The sequence below is a fragment of the Cydia pomonella genome, chromosome 26, assembly GCF_033807575.1.
Source record: "Cydia pomonella isolate Wapato2018A chromosome 26, ilCydPomo1, whole genome shotgun sequence".
NCBI classification, from domain to species: domain Eukaryota; kingdom Metazoa; phylum Arthropoda; class Insecta; order Lepidoptera; family Tortricidae; genus Cydia; species Cydia pomonella.
This window is the reverse complement of record NC_084728.1, coordinates 7,778,343-7,797,855: the sequence shown is the minus strand read 5'-3', so window position 1 is coordinate 7,797,855 and position 19,513 is coordinate 7,778,343. Positions and strand designations below refer to the sequence as shown.

At 39.7% G+C, this 19,513-nt stretch overlaps 1 protein-coding gene across 12 annotated transcripts in view; it reads left to right on the top strand.

The window, feature by feature from the left end:
• Positions 1–19,513, top strand: part of LOC133531992 (phosphatidylinositol 4-phosphate 5-kinase type-1 alpha) — a 126,068-nt gene that overhangs the window by 51,313 nt on the left and 55,242 nt on the right. For all 12 annotated transcript variants that reach the window (XM_061870459.1, XM_061870460.1, XM_061870457.1 and 9 more), the window contains exon 4: positions 15,677–15,888. In XM_061870459.1, coding sequence (XP_061726443.1) covers positions 15,677–15,888 — 212 coding nt within the window. The remainder of the gene's footprint in view (positions 1–15,676; positions 15,889–19,513) is intronic.

Sequence of the window (19,513 nt, the reverse complement as noted above, 5' to 3'; positions counted from 1 at the left end):
ATTTTTGTAATACTCTATTAAGAAATCTGAGACATAAATATGATAGGACGTTGTTACAGTGTGCAAAGTCAAATAAGGAAACATGGACGGCAATTAAATCAATAGTTAATTATAAAAAACTGCCAAACTCAGCTCATGAATTAATTAGCTCAGGAAACAAGGCCTCTGATGATATTGAAGTTGTCAGTGACTACTTTTCTAAGATTGGTCAACAATTGGCTAAAGCAATAACAAATAATGGAACAAATTTAAATATACACAGCTTTCCCATGCCAAGAGCTTTACAATCCATAGTTTTATTGCCTCCAGATGAAGCTGAAATAGAATCCTTAATACTTAGTCTCAAAACTGATTGTGCCACCGGCTGGGATCTCATTCCAGCAAAACTGCTTAAACTTGCAAAAAATGTAATTATTAACCCTCTCACAAAACTTATTAAAATGTGTTTTAAACAAGGGGTTTTCCCTGCGGTACTTAAAAGATCTCTAATCACACCTGTTCATAAAGGAGGGAGCCAAGACAATGTTGCTAATTACAGGCCAATCTCAGTTTTGTCAACACTCTCAAAAATCCTTGAAAGAGCTCTAAATAACCGTCTTGTTAAATACTTGGAGCACCATAAAATTTTATCAAACTGTCAATTTGGATTCAGGCCAGGCAGGAGCACGGAAGACGCCGTCAGTGCTTTGACTGAACACGTTATTACCCAATTAGATACTAAAAAGAAATGCCTGGGCGTTTTCCTTGATCTTGCCAAGGCATTTGATCCCAGAGCTTATCGACAAGCTGGATTGCATTGGCATAAGGGGAAAGGCTCACATGATATTCAGTGACTTCCTGGTCAATCGTACACAGCAAGTTAAAATAGGAAACACTGTTAGTAAAGATTCCCCTGTTGTTTATGGAGTGCCCCAGGGCAGTATATTGGGACCCAGCTTGTTTCTAATTTACATAAATGACTTGTGTCAATTATCTCTTACAAAAGGAAAAATTTTCACTTATGCTGATGATACATCCATAATTTTCCATGGAGATACATGGGAGGAAGTGTACAGTAATGCTGAGATTGGACTCCATAAAATAAATACTTGGTTACAGAGAAATCTACTTACCTTGAACTTAAATAAGACCACATATTTACAATTTTCTTTAAATAAATCATTTATGTATAATAGGGAGCTTAAGGTTCACAAATGCAGTTTTCAGTCAGGAACTGATTGTACTTGTACTATTATTGCTAAATCTGACTGTATTAAGTATCTGGGCGTTCTGCTTGATGACAGAATGAGTTGGCAGCCTCACCTAGACCTAACCTCAACACGGATAAGAAAACTAGTATATATTTTTAAGAAACTAAGAAATGTATCTGACCTAGTTTTATTGAAAAAAGTATATGTTGCTCTGGTTCAGCCAGTGATTGGTTATTGCAATGTTGTATGGGGTGGCGCTTGTAAAACCCACATGTTAAAATTAGAAAGAGCTCAGAGATCCCTGTTGAAGGTCATGACATGTAGATCATATAGATATCCAACGAGTCTATTATATAAACAATGTCAATTGCTCTCTGTTAGACAACTATATATACTTCAGTTAGTGCTAAAGCAGCATAAGCTTACCCCTTATGATCAAAATAAAATTACAAGCAAACGAACTTTGACTAATGTTTGTGTACCATATAAATGTAGACTAGCTACGGCCAGACGGCAACAAAGATTTATGGGCATCTTTTTATATAATAAGATTAATAAAACCCTAAACATTTATCCCCTAAATAAACATGAGTGTAAGGAAAAACTTAAGTCCTGGTTGCTGTCATTAGACTATGTACAAACTGAAAGCATCTTACCCTGATTTACTCACACACACACACACACACACACACATACACACACACACACACACACACACACACACACACACATCTACACAAAAAAATATATATGTAAAATAAATTGCATTTGTATTCTTATTAGAATGGCATTTGTTTTATAATATTAAAACAAGCCTTAATTATCTACTTTATGTCTAAAATGAAAATGGTTAATGTCTTAATAGTTACTATTTTGTTTGGGAGAGGACACTGACTTCTGTAACACAGGTTTTTACCTAGCTCAGAAGTCAGGGACTTCAACACTAAAATGTACTTACCTTAATGCCAATAAAATTTATTTTATTATTTTATTATTATAATTCTACTAGCTAACATAAGGAGACAACTCAAAATTTGCACCTGATTACTTTTCCCCACACGCGGATAAAATGCAACTTTCTCATTCGTTTTTGAACAACGAAGAGGGTCTTTACCAGTTGGTGTGGTGAAAAGAATGTTTACTTACGTCTACGCTATCTGGCGCAAGAAAACGGTCTCGCTTATTAAGCAGGGTACGTGGGAGCAGTAATAGCATCTTAAATATCATCATATCATCATCATCTTAAATATGATAGATAATAAGCTTGATTGTCCTTTGTTGTGGAAACTTTGTCAAATTACTAAATCTATGTTTGTTATTAAGTAAGTAGGCTATTTAGATGTAATGATAAGCGATGCTGTAGCGTAAGTGTAGCTAAAGTATGAATTGCTCCTGGTTTACTAGATATTAGCCGTTTTCAAAATTACCCCGTTTTCGAAATTACCACACACACCCCCAGAGTTTCGCCAGCAATCGCGATCGTAAAGAGATTTGCGACAAGTACTGAAGACTTTCGGCAATCGTTCACTCCCGCATCCTTAGCTACTTCAGTCACGCTACGCATAGGGAAGACGCCATGGAGAGGCTGGTTGTTCAGGGCAGAGTGGATGGCACAAGACCCAGATTGCGGCCCTCAATGCAATGGAACGACAAAGTGAAAGCTCTCTTAGAGTCACCTTTAAATGCATGCTTGCGGTAGGCAATAAATAGAAGAGCATTTTTTTATACTACGTCGGTGGCTAACAAGCATACGGCCCGCCTGGTGGTAAGCAGGCTCCGTAGCCTATATACGCCTGCAACTCCGGAGGAGATACATGCGCGTTGCCGACCCTAAACCTCCCCCCCTCGTTAACTCTGGCAACCTAACTCACCTGCAGGAACATGTATGTATGTATATATATACTTTATTGTACATAGAAATAAAAACACGAAAAACACAATTACAGAGTAAATTAAATACAACAAAGGCGAACTTATCCCTGTATGGGATCTCTTCCAGTTAACCTTTGAGGAAATTAGTAAAACAGAAGTAACGGTGAATGAATGACACTATGAATAGGGTCTAGTGTTATTTGGCTGCGGTTTTCTGTAAGGTAAGGATGTACTTCCCCAGTTGGGCTCTGCTCTAGATCTAGAATGACATCCGCTATGCTGTGCCCTACCACACAAAGCGAGATGACATCCACAATGCCCATACCTCTCTTTTGGCCGTAGTTGGCGGAAAACTGAAAAAGGCCGCAATGACCACGACTACTCTGATAAGAGTAGACTGAGAAGAAGAAGAAGACTAACGACTAATTTTTGTGCGACTCCCTTGTATTGTAAATAAGTTCTGGCCTAGTAAAGCCTGGGCAAAACTAGGATCTAGAACTGCCGACGCAATTTCTCGACGCCCCGCCCTCAAGACATAGTTCAGAAACCCCTGGGTTAAGTCGATAGTGGATGATGGCTTCTCCATAAAAACATAGTCCCCATCCCGAGACAATTCTAAAAACCTCAAACACTAGGTTGCTCTGTTTTATCACAGAGTTCCTATGGCCACCTCCTGTCTCCATCATCAGATCAGCTCGATGGTACTGTAATATTGCATTGTCACCCGATTTACATATGTATGCAAATTTTGAGCTTCATCAGAAACCGGGAAGTGGGTCAAATATACATAAGTTACATTGCAAGTTAGTTAAAAGCTTGTAACATTATAACTCTATTGCAGTCTGTTTATACACCGCCACACGTGGTATCGTCAGTCGATGATTCATGTGTTTATTGACATTGCGATATGTGTCATTACCATTAGGACGAGCTATTAATAATTACTTAGAGATTTATGAGCGGCACTATACATTCCTTTAGGACTTGAATAAAAGATTACGGATGCTTCGAATTGATTAACTTCGAAGATCTTTTTGAATTGGTGCCATCGTCTCGCTTTTTTGCACCTCCCGCCCAAAGACCCCAAGCTATTGCCACTTCATAGATACATGGCACACCAAGAATCAATTTTCATTCCTTAATAAGTAAATTCATTCCTTAAGTTAGTGAAAAAAGGGTTGTAAGTTTGCATCGGGAACGAAACATATTCCCAACTCACTCACTTCCGCTTTGAAATTTTTCCGTGCATTAGTTTCTAACTTGTGTTAAATATTAATACTTGCTAAATCACTGTCTGACACTGCCTTTACTGTTCCGAGCTATCTTCTTGCCCTGGGCTCCACGGAAGACCAGCGCTGTAGCATATATATGTTAGAGCATACGAGGGCTGATCCGAAAGTTGTTAGTTGCTTCGGCTCTACTCATGCGATAAAAAATTTATTTATACTATTGTGAGGGATTTTTCAGTACTTATTAAAGTGGTGTAAATACATTTATAGAAAACGCTTATTTTTGTTTTTATTTTATTTCTACTTCGAGGCGTCGAAGCCTAACCATCAGTCATGAAAATCAGTAATTGAGACTCCATATGCGCTGTCATTTTGTAGACAGTTTTTGTAAAAAAAAAACAAAAGTTTTTTTAGGTGCTACTAATGACGAATCTCGGCCGTTCTTTTACGTATAAATTGTTTTGATTGAGTAAATATTATTATGATTTAATACGTGTCAACGATGAGTCCTTTCATTAAAAGTAAAAATTTCTGATATTTAAAAAAATATATATATGCACATAAGATTAATTATTTATTTATACATTGAAAATATCAGAAGGAAGATAATAATCAGTCCTGGGTAAATTTAAGTTCAATTTTCAAAGATTTCAATACGAAATTCATTTAATTGTGCCAAAAATTGCCGTTTTTTCTAAGCAATTCGTAACTCCATACAAAACAGCTTTCAGTTGAAAATAATAATAAAAAAACTATTTGCATTAAATAAAAATAAAAATGCTGGTCATAAGTAGCATTGAAATATCCCTCACAATAGTATAAATATTTTTTTTTTGCATAAGTACAGCCTAAGCAACTAACAACTTTCGGATCAGCCCTCGTATGCTGAGTGGTGTCCAATTGTAGCCTCTATTACAGCATCATCACTGTAACTATTGCATGTTAGTATAAGTTACAAGTAGTTATAACTGTTTAGTGTATTAGATCTTCTTTCTTACTTTTTTTGTTTTCTAATGTGGTGCTGTTTGTAGTTGGTTTTGCAATAAGCGTTTTTCTATTCTATTCTAATTTTTTTGTAAATAGTGATCTTGAAATGTCGTAGAAAGACACAATAATAGGAAACAAGAAAAGTGATTTCAGCATTTATATAAATTAATTCTTCAAGGGAGTTAAAATGGCGTTCATTGAAAGTTTGTATTAATCCCCTAAATTGGTGAAAAAAGGGTTTAAAGTTTGCATTCGATTGGAATAGTGAACTTGAAAATCTTCTTAAGGGATTGAAAGGGATTATATCGAGAACAAATTTTTTCACTTAGGGGCTTGAAACTTCGTAGGTTGTGTGTGTCAGACAAATCTCATGCGTTGTATAATTATTAACAAGTGATTAACCGTCTCTACTGCTACGTTTTGCTGCATAATGTTCTATACTCATGTATATAGGTAACCACCAACATACAAATCCACGCGCACGAAGTCGCGGGCAACAGCTAGTAAGTCTACATTTTTCATTTTTCTGTAACTATCGTGGTTAAGAACAAAATGAACAATAAGTTAAAATTAAAAATACATACATATAAGCACGACCCAAAAGCTTTATAAGCTATCAATAAAGTTATTACATGAGTAACGTAAATGTCCAAGTTCCCCATAACTTTAGCGGCACGCAAATCCCAAAGGCCTTATCTATTATTTCCAGTGTACAATACCGTATGTACCGGCCAATAATATATGACCTCCATGTTTTTATGGTAGAACTTTTTTTATATATTTGTAATTGATTTCCACCTCTCTACTTTAGGTAGACTTGTAGAAGTCTACCTAAAGTAGAGAGGTGGAAACTTACCAGTTTTACCAACTGCACAGGTAAAACGGAGCGTGTGTGGCATTCGACTGTGCAGTTTCATATACAGCTTCGCCTGTGCAGTTGAACTGTACAGGCAAAACTGCGCAGGCATACCCTAGTGTATATGGCCAGCTTAATAGGAAAAATACTATTATCAATAGCTTCAGATTTACAATATAATGCTCAGGCATCATTTATCAGCAAGAAGATAATCGCGATGAACAGTTAAAAAAATGCAATTTTATAAGGTAATAATTTTATTGCAGGGAAGATCGTTATAGGGAATGAATGTGCTCTCGTATTTTTTATTCGTACGTACGTCGAGGTACGTCGCTGAGTAAGAGCTACACTCCTAATCTACCGACCCTCTGTAAAATAAATAAATAAATATTTGGGGGGACAATCTTACACAAATCGACTTTTATATTTCACTTTATAATTAGACATTATTTTAATTTTCAAATCGACCTAGCCCCAAACTAAGCAAAGCTTGTACTATGGGTGTTAGGCGACTATATACATAGTTATGTAGATAAATACATACTTATATACATAGAAAACACTCGTGACTTAGGAATCAATATTTGTGTTCATATCATCATATAAATGCCGTTACCGGAATTCGAAAGGGCGATAAGTGGAGTAAGTGTCCAAACGAGCGTCGAAAGACCTTGTAAACGGTCTTCTCATCGGCGATCTTGTCCACATCAACCTTATCATAAAGCTATGAGTCTTATATCGATATTCTTGTATAATTATTCTTCGTTAGTCAAACCCCCTGGGCCTTATCTATGACGTGGCGGCCTTGCAAGTTCGCGACTTTGAACTCCGATAGTAGACAGGTTTGCGAGGACGATCCGCGCAGTACTTGTATTGTTGACAGTACAGTCACCAGTCACCTGCACTAAATAATTAAGCAGCGGTGTGGGGAGCATGCGTCAAAAACGGTACGCATACGACGCGTCACTGCGATTCCGTATTGTGACCGTTTTTTAAGCTGCGGTCTGGTCGCATCTTAAAGGATGATGCGTCCATTTAGGGAATAAACAAGATTGTTAGAATAGTTACACTGTTGTATTAGGCTTAGTATCCTGTAAAAATAGTTGTAATTGTGGTAAATAAATAATTAAATAAGTACCGATATCAGCTCACTTATCCGTCCGTGTCAGGTCCGTAGTAGTATCTTAAAACCTGCTAATTCTAAGGGATATCTTGGTGGCACGGTATTGATTGACCAAAAAAACGTTATGTTTTAAATAAACAGAAAGACTTGGCTATCGCATGTAAACACAATGTATCTCACAAGTAATACATATTATATTAAATTAGATTGTTTAGTGCGATTCCCAATCAATCTATTTATTTTAAACAAAAAAGATAAGATAAGATGTTGTTAGGTTAGCTAATTACGTAATAACACTAATAACTTGAGACAGAAGGTCCCTTAAGTAAGACTGAATAAATGAACTGACTTGGTATTACATGGAACCCACAACTTTTTACGGTAGAACTGAGTTGCAATACTTGTTTTTTTTTACATGTTATGTTTTTGACGGCATAATGAATTTCTCGGCTACCTAACGACTACACACGGTTGCTCATATTCGCTACTAGTGACGTAGCCAGTAACCCCCAAAGACCTTATCTATGACGTGGCGACCTTCAGTTCGTGACTTTGAACTCCGATAGTAGACAGGTTTGCCAGTTCAAACTTCGCAGTATATGTATTGATCACAGTATGTAGACATAATCGCCGCATTTTCACGAGAAACACGAGGGTTTTACATATTAAATTATAGCCCCCCTAAGGCCCAAGTCCCTACTGACCTTGACTTTTCTGTTTGGCCTTTAAGTCCCCCATTTGCACATTCTTCGATGTGCAATAAAGTTTAAATAAACAAATAAATATCTGTGCTCTTCGCCTCGTGACGGCATGGCGCACAATTCTAACAACTTTGACCGGATAGTATGTTCTTTTCTGTCGCGTAGTCAATATACTGCTCAGGTTACATTCACTGTGACGTTTCAAAGACAAGGTGAAGAGGAAACTGTTGAGTCTGTTGCAATATTCGGGTACTTCCGTATGGATTGACACAGTTAATAATTGTAATCTTTTTCTTGTTGCAATAGTTGTCTGCCAATTATTTATGCACATGACATGACACGCATAGTTGCCAATAATTGGTATAAGTAAGTAAATATTATTTATTGGACCAACCATTATACATTTAACTCACATATAAAAGGCGGTCTAATTGCTAAAAAGCGATCTCTTCCAGACAACCTTTATGTAACAGGAAATGTAAGTTAAGCAACATACACGTGCACTCGCGGTGAATTCACTACATCTGGATGCACCTTTATACTTCACATAAACATAAATACAACTCTGTAATACATGCAAACATGTCCCACAGTACCTTTAGGTACAGATAGTACCTACGTACAGGCAGATAGTACCGCAAACATCCTGTGCGGACGGAAGCGACGGCCAAGGCTGAGGCAATGTCGCTGAATTTGACGCTAACTGCTATTTTTAGACCTGTTTGTGTCTCGGGTACAGTCGGACTTTTTTATACCACATCGGTGGCAAACAAGCATACGGCCCGCCTGATGATAAACATTCACCGTAGCCTATGGCGGCCAGGGCCAGCAACTGGCATCAGGATTTACTGAAATACGGGGCAGAATGAGAAAATATAACTGAGAGCTGTTCTTCAGCAATAACTTTTAAGATATTTAAGTGCAATTAATGGGATTAAAATGTTCATTTGCTCATAAGCATTAACATATATTTAAGACGGGCCTTACGGGCACTAAAATGGTGCTAGTTAGTAGTTACACACATTTTACCACTTTGGAAGTGTATCTCGCGCAAACTATTCAGTTTAGAAAAAACTGGTATCAGAAACCTCGATATCATTTTTGAAGACCTATCCATAGATACCCCACACGTATAGGTTTGATGAAAAAAAATTTTTTTTTGGTTTCAGTTCTAAGTATGGGGAACCCCCAAAATTTATTGTTTTTTTTTCTATTTTTGTGTGACAATCTTAACGCGGTTCATAGAATACATCTAGTTACCAAGTTTGAACAGTATAGTTCTTATAGTTTCGGAAAAAAGTGGCTGTGACATAAACGGACAGACAGACGAACATGACGAATCCATAAGGGTTCCGTTTTTTGCCATTTGGCTACGGAACCCTAACTAGCTTATGCCCGTTACAATAAAAACTACTTTCCTCCCCCCCGGCCTTCAAACCATCTTTATATCAAATTTCACTTAAATCAATTTAGCCGTTTAGGCGTGAACAGTTGAAGACGTAACAGAGACAGTGAAGTTCTTTTATGCGATAAATTTAGCTTTGAACGCATGCGATTAACGGAATGTAGGAAAAATGAAATTTTACATTAGATGACGCGGTAAACGCAGCGGTAAGCGGCAGTGGCAACAGCATGTTGAGGTGTATGGCCGAGCGTCTTGACTGCCCCCTAATAAGATTATATTGGGTTGATGTCACGACAGGGAGGGGTATAGTACCGGGTGCCCAGTAATTAATGGATAACCTTCTAACCACCGACAGGGCATCTTAGGCTGGTCCTGATAATGCACTTATAGGTCTAGTAAAAGTTTCGTGGTTTTCGAGATAATCGAACTTTTCTATATTTTTTAATTTTATCACCTTACTTAACTTAATTAAAAGACAGAAAAAGTTGGATTATCTTGAAAGCCACGATACTTTTATTAACACGCTTTTATTAGGTCGAGCTGTATGTAACTATGTAATGGAATCTAAGGTAACTAATTTAACCATCTTCCAAGGATCGTAGCGTCATGAAAATTGGCAGCTGTATGTAGTTCTGATGACAATACAATAATATGGTACTGTCGTACTGATCTGATGATGGAGCCGGAAGATATGACCTGGAACTTCACGATGGAAGATCGTATCATAGCTGTGTTTGGATTTGTTAGAAAAGTCTTGTAATGAACTTTGACCACGATTAGGTTTCAAAGTCTGATGATGAAGCCGGAAGATAGTCACTGGCATTCCATGATGGAATATCGTACCATAGTCGTGTATGCACTTGTGAGAAAGGTTACGTAATGGTCAATTATAAAAGCGTGTTTTTCTAGTGTTTTTTAAACTATTAATTTTTAGATCTATAAGTACATTATCTGGGCCAGCTTAAGGTCCCTGTCGATGGTTAGAAGGTTATCCTTTAATTACTGGGCACCCTGTATAACGGTCAGGCCTTACGTATTTAGGTTTACGTGTATATATAACATATATCGTATGTTTTTGGAGTTTCATTTATTTATATTTGCAACTACGGAACTGTTTATTAAGCATGACAATTTACAAAAACATGTCTCCGGTCAGTTTAATAAATTATCCCTGACCTCCAATCTATGGGTATCTGGAATATCTTACACACTTATAAATAGCATCATGTTTACGAGGGCTATTTGTGGTCGCTATTACAATAGCGTTGGTTAATAATGGGTGCTATTATTTTCTGCATAGGTAAAGAAATATATAGTCTAGTAATGGCGTCGTGGAAGCCACTTAGATGTTATCTATTCCGTTCGAAAACACAAATAATTAGTGACCTACAAATTTTACGAACGTACACATACCGTCACAGTATACTCAATTAGGCGTGTTGGAAATGACTGGATAGATGAATTTAAAATAAAATATCCTTAAACTAGGACCACAATACAAATCGGGATTTGAACCTAGGAACAGTAGTAGTTCGTAGGAAGGTTTGTTCATGTCATTACCAATTTCTTATTAGGCTAGGGTGATTTATAACATAACTCAATACATTTATTATATCTTTACTACGTATTTTTGCACAACTTTACACAAGAAAGACAAAAAAAAAGAAAAAAAAAAAAGAAAGAAAGAAATAAATAAAGTAAAGTAAAGATTTTACCCACTTTCCCGAATGAAGGTTGAGGGAGGCGATGGCTGAGATACGCGTATACTCGTGAACGCGTGCTGTTTGTGGAGACCGGATTGTTTAAGCTTACACGGGCTACATGTTATGTTATAATTATGTAACTTTACTTTTCACTGGCATTAACTTGAGACACTTCATTCGGTTCTTCTCTGTATGATTTAATTTTTTGTCTTTTAATTATTTATATAATAATTCCAGTCTTAGAGATTCCTTTCCATCTCTAAGAATAATTTAATGATCCTTTTTAGGGTTCCGTAGTCAACTAGGAACCCTTATAGTTTCGCCATGTCCGTCTGTCTGTCTGTCTGTCCGAGGCTTTGCTCCGTGGTCGTTAGTGCTAGAAAGCTGAAATTTGGCATGGATATATAAATCAATAAAGCCGACAAAGTCGTACAATAAAATCTAAAAAAAATTTTTTTTAGGGTACCTCCCCTACACGTTTTTTTTTGCTTCAACCCTACAGTGTGGGGTATCGTTGGAAAGTTCTTTCAAAACTGATAGGGGTCTTCAACAAACATTTTTTGATAAAGTGAATATATTCGGAGATAATCGCTCCGAAAGAAAAAGAAAAATGTGTCCACCCCTCTAACTTTTGAACCATAGGTCCAAAATATATGAAAAAAATCGTGGAAGTAGAGCTTAAGAAATACATTAAATGAAAATAGCGGACATGATCAGTTTAGCTGATTTTGAGTTATCGCAAAAAGTTTCCCCTTCATAGTAAGGCTACGGTCGTACTGCACACGCCGCACGCAGCCGACAACGTCCCGTCGCATGATGGAAGACGCTGGACGCAGCCGACAGCGGGTGTTTTGGTCGTTTTGAGACCGTAGCCGCAGCGGCCAGTCGCGGCAGTTTCCGAGAGTTTTTGTAGCGAAAGGACGTGTGTGTGTAGTATTACGATGGAAAAAACTCTAGCGTATTTACTGCTTAATGAGGAAGATCATGAGGACATTTTATTTATGATATCAAGGAAGCAAAAGAAAAAGAAGAACAATAGATTTAAAGCTTATCACGTGTATCGTACAAAATACTATTCGACTTTACTAACTCAATCAATAACTCGTCTTTTTCTTTCGTAAATTTCTCCATTTCGAGCTAGCGTCCAGCCGCAGCAATGCTCCAAAATGACTAAAGACGCAACGGCCAGCGGGCGGCTGCAGCGGGCGGCGGGGGGACGCCGCACGCAGCGAGCGAAAACGACCACTCCCGAGCATTCTCGAACACACCATTCAGACGCTGCGTGCGACGTGACGTTGTCGGCTGCGTGCGGCGTGTGCAGTACGACCGTAGCCTAAAAAGACTTACTTTAATTAGGTACTGATCATGCAAATTTGCCTTTTTGTTTAACTCGAGTGAAAGGTACCGTTTCATCCCTGGGTTAACAATTTACTATACTTTAAGCTCCAGTTTAGCTTATTGTGACGGAAGAGTAACTACGGAACCCTACACTGAGCGTGGCCCGACATGCTCTTGGCCGGTTTTTTTATTATATTCGATCGATTTTTTATTATAGACTTTTACATCTCTAAAGAATTTTAGTATTTGTTGTTTGAATTTTTTATCATAGTTTTTGTGTAATTTGACGTTTAGAGACTGTATACATCTGTAATAAAGTATTTAATATTTAATTGATTCCATATTCGTAATTGTATTTTGTAATGTTTGGGTAAACGTGCCCTTGTGGCCTATTTGCTGAATTAATGTTTGATGTTTGACCTAAATCACCTAAAGGAATTTCTTCCAACTAACCTTAAATGAAAGAAAAATATTGGGACGTCGTGTCGTCCCTTGTCTTAATTAGGGTTCCGTACCCAAAGGGTAAAACGGGACCCTATTACTAAGACTCCGCTGTCCGTCCGTCGGTCCGTCCGTCACCAGGCTGTATCTCATGAACCGTGACAGACAGTTGAAATTTTCACAGATGATGTATTTCTGTTGCCGCTATAACAGCAAATACTTAAAAAGTACGAAACCCTCGGTTGGCGAGTCCGACTCACACTTGTCCGGTTTTTTAAATAAATAATGGTACGGAACCCTTCGTGCGCGAGTCCGACTCGCACTTTTTTTTTAATACTACGTCGGTGGCAAACAAGCATACGGCCCGCCTGATGGTAAGCAGTCTCCGTAGCCTATGTACGCCTGGAACTCCAGAGGAGTTACATGCGCGTTGCCGACCCTAAACCCGCCCCCCCTCGATGACTTGCCCGGTTTTTTATTTATATGCAGAATACATTCCTGTTGCTGCCTATTCGTAAGATCCGTTGGATAGTCTTAGATTTAGCACACGCGTAAACATTCGCGAGTTTCAAGTTCACGCGGTATACACACGCTATTTGTGGTTACAACAAATATCTCCGCTTGTTTGTGTTTGTCAGACTTTACAGGCTTTAGGAACGTATATATGTGAATTGAGAGTAATGTCTGTCTAACCTGGCCTCTAGCGAAACTTTTAGTATAAATCTGATCCCTGATTAATTAACGCATCTAGCTCCCACCATACTAGGGCGTCATTAATTTATTACGTAAGACGATTTTGGCAGTTTTTGACCCCCTTTATCCCTATGTAAGGAAAATGAGAATAGGACGACCCCCTCCCCCCTATATTACGTAACAATTTAACGGAATGCAGGTCTTTTTTTAAGACATGCTTCGCTTAATGACATAATCCGTCGATCTCTTGCCACCATCAATGTGCCTGCTCTTCTGCCGACTAGCATTATCAGGGATGATGGCAAGAGGCCTGATGGGGTGTCCTTGGTTCCTTGGAGCTTGGGACGGATGTTAGTGTGGGATGCTACCTGCGTAGACACACTGGCACCGTCCCACCTCCAACGGACTAATGTAAAAGCGGGCGCAGCGGCGGAAAGCGCCGAAATTTTGAAACGTAATAAATATAAGAGCCTCGGTAGAGAGTACCATTTTGTACCATTTGGCGTTGAAACTAGGTCCATGGGGTCCCAGCGCGCACAAGTTTTTTGGAGAAATCGCGAAACGTCTGGTTGACGTAACTGGTGACCGAAGAGCTGGCGGCTTCCTCGTACAACGTATCAGTATTGCGATACAACGAGGAAATGCCGCCAGCATCCTTGGTACAATGCCTCAAGGGCCTATTTTAGATATATTATAAGCTAGTTATAGTAATCATCTGTATATATCCATTATGTATATTGTTATCTAAATAATACGGAATAATTAACACAAGTTTGGTTTATCGTAGTGTTTATTATTCAAAAAACAAATATTTTTGGAACGTTTATTTGGTCCTCTAGATCGTGTCATTCGCGAAGACGCGTGCCTTGTCTCGTAATGTCATGTTATTAAAGGTTAGATTTGACAAATCTGCGCGCCATCGCCCGTCTAAGCTAACTCTGCATCGTGTTTGATAGCAGTGTCATAATTTAAAAGAAATTGAAGATTTTCGCATCTTTGTAATCTTACGTAAGAACTGTGAAAACCGCCTCCCACCCCCTTGTAAGAAAAAATAAGCCATGCGCGATCCTCCTCCCCCCATAAATAGTCTTGCTCGCCCTAAAGCGCTGCTGGCCAAGCGGTAAGAGCTTGCGACTTAAAACCCGGAGGTCAGGAGTTCAAACACCGGCGTGCGCCGTGTAAAAGTGCAACATTTCTGTTCTAGGACACTGTTTTGCATACTATACTTTTTACTTTAAACAATACAACAGTATGTGTTACATGGTAGCAAAATTATTTCCACCTTTAGCGTTAACACCTGAATCCCTCACTACGCCTAATAATCCTGAGCGTAAGAGATTCAATTATAGATTCCTTCGCTTTGTTTAGGATTAAATTTCAATGTACGCCGTAAATATGTCATTTTGCGCCCTTGTAACACAAAATACTATTACAGTTTTATCTTTAAAAATATTTCATTTAGATTCAGTTTTGCGAAATGCTCCTTTGATACTCCGTTTTTTTTTTTCAAATTTCCCCTGAACATTAATTTATTTAAACTTTATTGCACAAAAGAAAACTTATCGTACAAAAGGCGGACTTAATGCCAAAAGGCATTCTCTACCAGTCAACCTTAAGGTAAAGCAGATAGAGCATTGTGTACAAGGTTTGTAATACTCTGGACATAAAGCAATAGCCTTTTAACTAAACTACAATTTCCCCAGTTGAGTGAATCACGGGGGCGTTGCAAGTTGACATTTTCCACGTGACCTTTTCGGTTTTTTTCGCTAAACGAACCTCGTGCTGGGATTTCTGTGTGTGTTCAACTGAGTGGAAATTGTCATATTTCTGTTATTTTATTGCATTTTAACATTTTAATATTTATTTTACCTTTTAATTTAACAAGATTGGCGTTGGCGAGGAACCCCCGCCGCATAATACTAAACCAAAAAAATTTTAACACATAAAAAATAATTGACATTTGTAGTTAGTTCAGACAATGGTTAAAAACCTTGCCAAATCAATGGAAAATCATCAGACATAATTCGGAAAACTTATCAAACGAGTAGCGTTTGTACTCGACACTAGTGAGATGTTTCCTTTATTTTAAAAATCGACCAATATATAACTAATCAAGTAATCATACTTTTTGTTTACAGGAATACAACACGCAATCGGGGGTCTCGCATCGAAACCAGAACGCGACTTACTCATGCAAGACTTCATGACAGTGGAGACCACCAACTTTCCCCACGAGGGCTCCAATCACACGCCTGCGCACCACTACTCAGAGTTCAAGTTTAAGACCTATGCGCCTATAGCGTTTAGGTATTTCAGGGACCTGTTCGGAATACAACCTGATGATTTTCTGGTGAGTATCGCAATTCTAATGTAAGGTGCACCGAAACTAGCGTGATTTGCTTATACAAAACTTCAGGAAAGCGAAAACTACTAATTTCCACACAATGCGCCTAAGCGCATGCATGTACCTTGTTGCATTGCATTGCATGTATACAAACCTTATCAGTGTGTCACCAAAACATTAGGGGCCTGAGTGGTAAAACCACACAACTAGAAGCGCTCCTTAGCGACGAGCTGTCATGTGATGTGTTAGTGATTACAGAGCATTTTTTACGATACTATGAAATCCAATCTGTTACCCTAACAAATTTTGACCTTCTATCCTATTACTGCAGACCGAATGTAGAACGCGGTGGTAGCTGCATATACGTCAAGTCCGATAAAAAAGCTGTAAACAAACCCGATTATCGCGATTTATCCCGGGAACAGATATTCGACGTATGTGCTGTATACCTTGTAGACGAAAATATCTTAATAATAGGAATTTACCATTCAAATCTGACCAGCCATACCGAGTACCTAAAACTATTCGAAGAGTTACTAACAAAAATTAACAATGACGAACTTACAGCGATAATAATGGGAGATATTAATATCGACCTTCTTGAGAATACTCCGTCAAAGAGGCAGTTGATGGATATATTAACGACACAGGGGTTTCGGCAGTATATCGACGATGCAACCAGACGGGACGGCTCAAGCTCAACTTTGCTAGACCATGTGTACACAAACATCCGCGACGATCGAGTTACCGCCGCCTGCGTTGACACCCATCTGAGCGATCACGCAGCGCAGCGACTGATCGCGCCGTGCCCCCCGCGCCACCCACCGCCTCAAGTGATAACAAAACGGGTTTTTAGCCACAAAAACAGAACGGCCTTCGTCTTAGCACTGGAGTCCATAGACTGGCAAGCAGTTGTGGCTAAACACAGCGGCGAATGTAAACAATTTGCAGCCACAGTAATTAATGTCCTCACTAACTTACTAAATATCCACCTTCCACTAAAACCTTTAATAATACGTCCTAAATACAATCCCTGGATTGATAGCGAAATCCAAGATCTAAAAGCACTGGCTTTAGAGTTTACTAGCCTATCAAAAAAATACCCGGATAATATTCCCTTACATGACGCCTCGAGTAAGTTACAGGAATGCTACCACTATAAATTAAAAACTAAGCGCAGTGACTATTTTAATTCAATCATTGATAATAACCCCAATAAAAGCAGGGCGATGTGGAAGGCCATCAACACCGAGCTAGCTCGGGCCCCCCGCGAGCGTGTCGACTACACCGAGCTGCTCGTGGATAACGCCGGCCGCCGATTTGAGTCCAAACAGCTCGCGGTGGACGCGCTCAACCACGAGTTCGTGACGGCGGCCACTGCGTGCGGTGCGCCCTCTGCCGACCACGGCCGATGCATTTCCGCCTTGTCGGAGGGGTACGCTGACGCCGATTGCTCGCTGAGGCTGAGGGCTTTCACACCGCACGAAGTCGCTAATTTATTTAAATATTCTGTTGCGCCTAAAAACAGCACTGACGCTTATGGCTTATCCACTAACCTGCTAAAGCAAGCCAGCCCTACAATTAGCTACGTGTTATCCCACTTATTCAACAACTGTATGCGATCAGGAGTGTATCCGGAAACCTTAAAAAAAGTTAAAATATGCCCTCTTTATAAGGGTAAAGGCAAAAAATCAATTATTAAATCCTATCGCCCCATATCATTGGTTCCAGGCCCGAGCAAGTGTTTTGAGGCGGGGTTAAATAAGCGTTTACTTGGTTTCTGGGCACCGCGGAACGTACTGTCCGAGAGCCAATACGCCTATCGACAAGGCCGGTCCACCACAGACCTGGTGCGCGAAGTGGTGCGCGGTGTACTGAGTGCCCGCGAGGCAGAGCGGTATGTAGCCGTAATTTGCTGCGACCTATCGCGCGCCTTCGACACGGCGGACCACGCACTCGTCGCCGACAAACTTGCGCACTACGGCATTCGGGGACCGGCCAATAAGCTAATATTGTCATTTATGACAGACAGAGCTCAGGTCGTCGTTGGCGCCGGAGGTAGTGTTGTGTCTGCGGAATTACGAAACCTCATGGGCGTTCCCCAGGGCTCGTGCCTTTCCAACACTTTGTTTAGCGTTCTTTTAAACGACTTGCCAAAGGCGATAAAAGGAGCGGAGATATTTATGTACGCTGACGACGTCACGGCAGTCGTAACCGCATCCGCTGAACATGAGTTGGAGGGAGCGATAAATGACATCATGGAACAACTACACCAATGGTTCCAGTCCAACAGCCTGGCCATGAACAAAGAAAAAACATGCTTCATGACGTTCAAGTTAAACGGTCACCCCAGCCCAACCCTGAGGGTGTGTGGGGGCGGTGCCCCTATACAGCAAGTTTCCGGCACACGCCTCCTGGGTTTCCAGCTCGACAGCGCATTAACATGGGAGTCCCATATCGATGATCTGTGTGGCAGGTTGGGGCGGGCATGCTATGCGCTACGGCGCCTAGCGAGCACCGCCGGGCTGTGCGCGGTGCGCCAGTGTTATTACGCAACTATGCACTCACTCCTCACCTATGGCGTGGAGTTATGGGCCCGCGCTTCAGACTGGAGTCGCGTATTTGTTATGCAGAAGCGTGCCGTCCGTATTATGACCGGTAAACCATCAGATGCCCCAGCAAGAGACCTCTTCCGGGATCTCAACATATTGCCCCTTCCTTGCCTTTACCTTTACCAAGTGGCGGTGTTTACACACGAAAATCTGAACAAGTTCAAACTCAAGGGAACGAATGATAACTACCATCTCCGTAGCAATGCGCATAAAAACAGACTGATCGCTGATCCGCACAGACTCGCTAAGTCCCAGCGATCTGTATACTGCGCTGGACCATCTGTTTACAACCGCTTACCCGATAGTATCAGAAACACAGCTACCACCGCGGTCTTTAAGTGTAAATTAAAAATGTGGCTCATGAGCGAAGTGTTCTACGATTACGCAGAATACTTTAACCTACCTATTATAATTTAAAGTAAATAATATTATTGTTTCTGATTATATAAATAATATGTTTTTATAATCGTAATCAAGAAATGACTTGTAACTTTTTGTTATTAATAAATATTTGTATTTGTATTTGTATTTGTATTTGTAAATGTGATACTTCTAATGATTTGAGTAGACAGTCATACTTTTCTGAATTAATAATTTCCATTGAAAACCCAACCTAAGCTCTTAAAACACTCCATGACAGTGGAGACCACCAACTTTCCCCACGAGGGCACCAATCACTCGCTGGCGCACCATTACTCAGAGTTCAAGTTTAAGACCTAGGGTTTAGGTACTTCAGGGATCTGTTCGGAATACAGCCTGATGATTTTCTGGTGAGTATACTGTCTTATCCAACTCTGATGCATAACCTTCGCATTTAAAAGCGCAACCTGTTCATGAAAGACTCCAGGAAAATGGAAACTGATCTTTCCACACAAGGATCATCACATGTGTATGGTGCGTGTGAAGTCGTTTACTATATACGCCTTGCCAATGACAGATAGTAGATGAAATACATTATTTATATTTTGACGACCAGTTTGGCCTAGTGGGTAGTGACCCTGCCTACGAAGCCGATGGTC